This window comes from Taeniopygia guttata, chromosome 6, assembly GCF_048771995.1.
Source record: "Taeniopygia guttata chromosome 6, bTaeGut7.mat, whole genome shotgun sequence".
NCBI lineage: Eukaryota > Metazoa > Chordata > Aves > Passeriformes > Estrildidae > Taeniopygia > Taeniopygia guttata.
The window spans coordinates 22973233-22979236 of NC_133031.1; the positions used below are offsets into that span (position 1 = coordinate 22973233).

At 54.1% G+C, this 6004-nt stretch overlaps 1 protein-coding gene across 1 annotated transcript; it reads left to right on the forward strand.

Moving 5' to 3' along the window:
• The first annotated feature begins 242 nt into the window (after nt 1-242).
• GOT1 (glutamic-oxaloacetic transaminase 1) lies at nt 243-4461 on the forward strand. The gene is made up of 9 exons (XM_030276206.4): nt 243-459; nt 744-925; nt 1464-1587; nt 1772-1884; nt 2092-2196; nt 2749-2899; nt 3035-3200; nt 3328-3470; nt 3752-4461. The coding sequence occupies exons 1-9, from the start codon at nt 345-347 to the stop codon at nt 3889-3891; spliced, it is 1239 nt and encodes a 412-aa protein (XP_030132066.1). The 5' UTR covers nt 243-344; the 3' UTR covers nt 3892-4461.
• Nucleotides 4462-6004: the final 1543 nt, after the last annotated feature.

The window sequence follows — 6004 nt, forward strand, 5'->3', positions numbered from 1 at the left end:
CGCATCGGCGGTGTTGGCTCTGCGCGGCCGCCCGCGGGCCCGGCCCCGCGCAGAGCGGAGCGGCGGGCTGGGGGCGCGGCGGGCTGGGGGCACGGCCGGCCGTGGGCGGGCCCTGCGTGCTTGCGTCACCGGCCGCGCTCCCCGCCGCCATTGGCCGCCCGCGCGGCGCCGGGGGCAAGGCGGGGCAGCCATTGGCCGGCGGCGGGGGCGGGGTCGAGTGCGGCGCGCTGATTGGTCAGGGCCAGCGGCGGCCCCGCCCCGCCGGTGAAGGTGAGCGTCTCCTCCAGCGTTGCGCGCCGCCCGCACGGAACCGGAGCGGACCGGTACGCAGTGCCCGCGCCGCCATGGCCGCCTCCATCTTCGCCGCCGTCCCCCTCTCCCCGCCCGTCGCCGTCTTCAAGCTCACGGCGGATTTCCGGGAAGACAGCGACTCGCGGAAGGTCAACCTCGGCGTGGGCGGTGAGTCCGTGGTTTCGTCCCGCTCGGCGGGGCCGTTCCGCGCGGCTCGGGCCGGTCGGTGCCCTTGCGGCGGTTTCCGCACCTGCTGCGGCGGCCGGGTGGCGGCGGCGGGCCCGAGCCCCAAAGGTCACCGGACGCAGGGCGGGGCGGGCGGCGAGGTCCATCGGCGTCAAGGTCGCGGGGCCGGTCGGGCCGCCGTGCTCGGTGTCCCGGGCAGGTCCCGCGGGGAGCCGGGCGGCGCAGCGGCCCCCGGTGCAGTAAGGACGGCTCTCCCTTTCCCGCAGCCTACCGCACGGACGAGGGGCAGCCATGGGTCCTGCCGGTGGTGAAGAAGGTGGAGCAGATGATCGCCAACGACAACAGCCTGAACCACGAGTATCTGCCCATCCTGGGCCTGCCCGAGTTCCGGGCAAACGCCTCCCGCATCGCCCTGGGTGATGACAGCCCGGCCATCAAGGAGAAGCGGGTAAGTGGTGGACAGGGAGCACTGGGGTGCTCTACAGCCAGCTGAGTAGAAGAGCATAAATTTGTCAAGGTCCTGCATTTTGGCAGGATTTGGGCGTTTCTCAGACATGGACTTTCTTGATTGTAGCTTACTTGATGAACTCATGCACTTGAAACTGTTTGTGCAAGTAGTTGTGGTTTTGGGGAAAAGCCGAATGTGGCCTATGATTGGAATCTGTGTTTTCCTTCATCTTTTAATAGCTTCCCCATAGGAAACACAAGTCAGATAATACACCACCTTTCCTGAAATAAACTACTAGCCGAGAATCTAGTTCTGTGCCAAAATGTAACAGGAATGGCTGGAGTCTATTTATAATGGTAGAAGTTGTCAGGATGGGCCTGAGCACTGAAGGAGGTTGAAGACCACTGGAAGGGGATGGCATTCTGACTGAGCTGACCCCAGGGGGATCCTGTCTCACTCTTGCAATCACCTCTGCTTTCCACACACTGCTAGCAGCGCTGACCTGGGCGGGCAGTGCTGGCAAGTGTCTCTGTTGCAGGTGGGGAGCGTTCAGTCCCTGGGTGGGACGGGCGCTCTGCGGATCGGTGCAGAATTCCTGCGGCGCTGGTACAACGGCAACAACAACACAGCCACCCCCGTCTACGTCTCTGCTCCATCCTGGGGTGAGTGCTGCCCTCAGGGAGCCCTGTGGGTCAGCGAGTGAGGGAGGCACAGCCCTGCTCCTTGCAGGGGCCTGGGCAGTGGGGGAGCGGCCTTCTCATGTGTGTAATGGGAGGTGTTGGGGCTGGAGAAGGCAGCTTGCTGGAGATAGGGTGTGCTTTTCTGAGAAATTATTTCTTTCCTCAGAGAACCACAATTCTGTGTTTATGGATGCTGGCTTCAAAGATATTAGAACCTACCACTACTGGGATGCTGCCAAGAGGGGTCTGGATCTCCAAGGGCTGCTGGGTGACATGGAGGTGAGTAAAACTGCCGTGGGATGGGCTGAACTTGGTGCTGTACTGTCAGTATCTGCAGCTGGCTAGGCCCTGGTGTGCTGTGCTGGGAAGTGGATCACTGCAAAAGAGGCTGTTGTTGCCCAGAGCAGCTCCAGGCCTCTCTTTAGTCTGCAGATGCCTAGTGTCATCTGTGTGTGTGTGTGTGACCAAGATGTGTTCTCTCCTCAGCATGCCCCAGAGTTCTCCATTTTCATCCTCCATGCCTGTGCGCACAACCCAACAGGCACAGACCCTACTCCCGAGCAGTGGAAGCAGATTGCTGCTGTCATGAAGGTATGGGCTGCTGCTGGGGTTAAAGCAATACTGAGGGGGCAAATAGCTCTTGAGCTAGCCAGAACATTTACATCTGAAATGGGCTTTGAGGGAATGGCATGAGATGTAGTAGAAGCTGAAAGAGTCCCACAATGCAGGTGTTGGAGAGGTGGACAACAGAATGCTGGTTGTCTGTGCTCAGAGGAGAAATGCACTGCAGTTCTTGTTGTGCCTCCAAGTTTTTGTTTTCACACTCTAGGGAGTGGGCTGTAGTGAGCTCTCTCCTGCTGGAAGGATTATCTGCAGGCAGGTGCTGGATAGTAGCATGTGAAGTGCTGCACTTTTTATGTTTTCAAGTGCAGTTTACTCCTGCATTGACTTTTATTGACCACTTTAGTCTTTCTATTCTTTCACCCCAGTAGAAAAAGTATTTCAGTCTGGTGTTGCTGGACCATGTTTCCTTTGAATTCACACAGGAACTCCATGGTCATTTTCCCTCCTACGGGTACTGTGGGGGGTAAAAAGAGAGGTTGTGGGGAGGGCATTTCCCTCTAACGCTGTTCCTCCTTGCAGCGCCGGAGCCTGTTTCCATTCTTCGACTCAGCGTACCAAGGGTTTGCCTCTGGCAGCCTGGAAAAGGATGCCTGGGCTGTGCGATACTTTGTCTCCGAGGGCTTTGAGCTCTTCTGTGCACAGTCGTTTTCCAAGAACTTTGGGCTCTACAGTGAGTGTCTGGCAGTAAGCTGGCCCAGTAGCATCATACCCAGACAGATGGGGCTGGCATGCTGAGGGGTGGGGAATTCTCTGCTTTGCCACGACGTGTGGCACCAGTGGCTTACATCTCTTGGCATGTCCACAGATGAACGGGTGGGGAACCTGACCGTGGTGGGGAAGGATGCAGACAACGTGCAGCGTGTGCTGTCCCAGATGGAGAAGATCGTGCGCACCACTTGGTCCAACCCTCCCTCCCAGGGAGCGCGCATCGTGGCAACCACACTTTCTTCCCCGCAGCTCTTTGATGAGTGGTACGTGTTGCCAGGGCAGTGGGAGAGGGCGGGAGAGGGAAGTTGCCTGCCTAAGTGTCCAGCTTGGCCAAATGGCTTCAAGCCAAGTGGGTGCCCATCCTCATGCTCTGCTTCCTGCCTGCTGCAGGAAGGGCAATGTGAAGACAATGGCAGATCGGGTCCTGCTGATGCGGTCAGAGCTCCGGTCTCGGCTGGAGGCCCTTGGGACCCCAGGCACCTGGAACCACATCACAGAGCAGATCGGCATGTTCAGCTTCACAGGGCTGAACCGTAAGTATCAAGTGGCCTGTTGAAGGGAGGTTTGGGTGGGGGCAGTTTTGCTGAAAACTGGGTGAACTGGGCTGAAGCAGTCCAAGCTGTTATCTCTCCATCTCACTGGAGTTTTGGCATCACTGCGTCTGTGGCTGGGGAGGGATGAAGCATCACGCAGTATTTTAGTGGCCAGTGCTTAAGCTTTCCTGCTTGTTGTGAAAGATTCAAGCATTCCTGACTAGTTCTTTTTTCTGAGCTCTGGGTCACTGCTCTGACCTGATGTCCAATTTTTTCCCCAGCTAAGCAGGTGGAGTACATGGTCAAGGAAAAGCACATCTACCTGATGGCTAGTGGGCGCATCAATATGTGTGGTCTAACTACCAAGAACCTGGACTATGTGGCCAAGTCCATCCATGAAGCTGTCACAAAAATCCAATGAAGCACATGAACAACCAAACTTAAATGAAGTCACCAAAGCTATAGTGTGTAGTCCATGTCTTTCTCTGCTCATGGCTTGCCTTTTCCCACACCTCTTGGGGTTTAATAAAGATGGGAGGAGTAACTCAATCAGGCATAATGGTCTTCTAACATTTTTTAAGTGGTCCTTGCAATATGGTAAGCCAGTGCCCCCAGGAGGTGGGGGTAGCATGAGCCACCTTGGCTCTTGTTTCACAACGGCAGCCTGGTCTCCAGGCCCTTAGAGCTGCCTCTTTAGCATGTCCAAATCAGCTCCATGTAACTGATCATTTTGATCATGGCTAAGTCTGGTGCCAGTGCAATGCACTGTGTGATAACAGCACAGAAGTTGGGATCTCACAATCTCACATGATTTGTGAACTAATGTCACCCAGTAGTATTTTAGGGAGAGGTAAAGCTGTTGCTAGCTTCTTCTCTCCACCCATCCCACCCCTTCCCAATTTCTGAGCCTTATATGAGCAAATATTTGTAATTGTGATAATTGCTTCTTTGTGTTGCTGACATGAAATTAAACCTTTGTCTCTGAACACTACCCCCTGTCTTGTGTGACCTCGTGTCTTCAGACCATACTAACCTCTCCCCAGGCTCAGGTTAAAGCCTCAGCATCCTGGTTTGTCCACTTACTCAGTTTGTTTCAAGGCGGTACCTTTCTCTCTCAGGGTGTGTTGCATCTCTGATCATCACAGCCACTACTAAAGGGGGAGTCTGAGTTGTTGAGAGGTCCCTGTGACTACATGAAGCCAACCAGTTCCTCCTGTATTTATCTTGTGTTCTTTCTGCCCCACTGCCCAGCTTATCCTGCCTGTCTGTCTGTGGTTGCTTTCTGGATGGTCAAGTGTTTCCATTCCAGGAGCCCAAGGCTCCTGGTCTGCCCCTCAGGTCTGAAAAAGCTGATCTCTTCTGTTCGTCCTTTTCAGCAGGCTCCTGGTGAGCCCCCATCTACTCCCAGATCCTGCAACGGGGCCTGCCAGCAACAGCCCGTGTTTCTGGCACTGAAAAAGAGCTGGGACCATCTGTTTCTGCTCTCTGCAGTCACTGCAGATCTATTTGTGAGCTGACAGAGCAGCCTCCTGACAGGATCTTGTGTCAGGTAGCAGTAGTCACTGTTACCCTGATGGATTTGCTTGTGCTGCAGCTTAGATAGAAAAGGCAAAAGTGGTGCCTTATTGCCTCATGTTTGCACAGAGTGCATGGGGTCTCTTGTTTGTTCTTTTTCAGTTAGTATTGATATATAAGAGAGTGAGACAGAGGTAGCCTTTCCTCCTCTCTGCAGGTGAGGATCTTTTTTTCCCTCTTGGTATCTATTCACAACAGGGATGGTGAGGAAGTGGTTAAAAGATGACTTCTAGGGGTCATCTCAGGAGGAGTTAATTTTTTTATTTATGATATTTGCTTACACTTCTGCCCTTTCAGACCTCCTGGTGTGAAGACTGGCCCACCCATGTGATCTGTATTGGTGTTTTGCTAGTCTTACCAACCTTGTTTTTCCTAGCAAGTGACCTAAATTTCTCCTTTTCTGTGGTGTAAGCTCATTACCAATTATCCCATTTACCATGGCAACAGAGAACAAACAGATTATTCCTTTCCTCTGTATAACAGCTTTTTATGTACTTGAAAACTTCCTCTCTCCCCTTCACATCCTTCACCAGTAAAGATTAAGTGACTCTTTCCTTCGGCCTTTGCGGTAGATTGTTTTCCAGCCCTTGCCTTCCTCTGTCCACTTTTCAATTGCTGTGTGTTTCCTTAGAAGGGCAGTGCCCAGACAGGGCTGCAGTTATTCCAGCTGAAGTTTTATCAGCATGGGTGGACTATGAGATTTCTGTTGTTATCTGTCAGGCTGTACTCCAGCACGTGTATCCCACTATTGTGTTTGCAATGGCCTGATATTAACTCCTGGTTTTCCCCAGTCCTTGTCTGCACTGCTGAGGCTTATCTCCCTGCTTGCCAAGTGCTGTCCTGGCAGCAGGAGTGACAGAGAGCCCAGCTTCAAGGCAGGAAATGAGGCAGCACTTGCTGACCCATTCTCAGTGATCTTAGTCCTGTTACTCCAGGCACCCCTGGCCCTGGGTGGCAGG

Excerpts from the sequence above, each read along its gene's own strand:
- GOT1 (XM_030276206.4), top strand. The coding sequence starts at position 345 with ATGGCCGCCTCCATCTTCGCCGCCGTCCCCCTCTCCCCGCCCGTCGCC. Across the intron at positions 2,197-2,748 it reads AGATTGCTGCTGTCATGAAG|CGCCGGAGCCTGTTTCCATT; the intron begins GTATGGGCTGCT and ends TCCTCCTTGCAG. Across the intron at positions 2,900-3,034 it reads CAAGAACTTTGGGCTCTACA|ATGAACGGGTGGGGAACCTG; the intron begins GTGAGTGTCTGG and ends GCATGTCCACAG.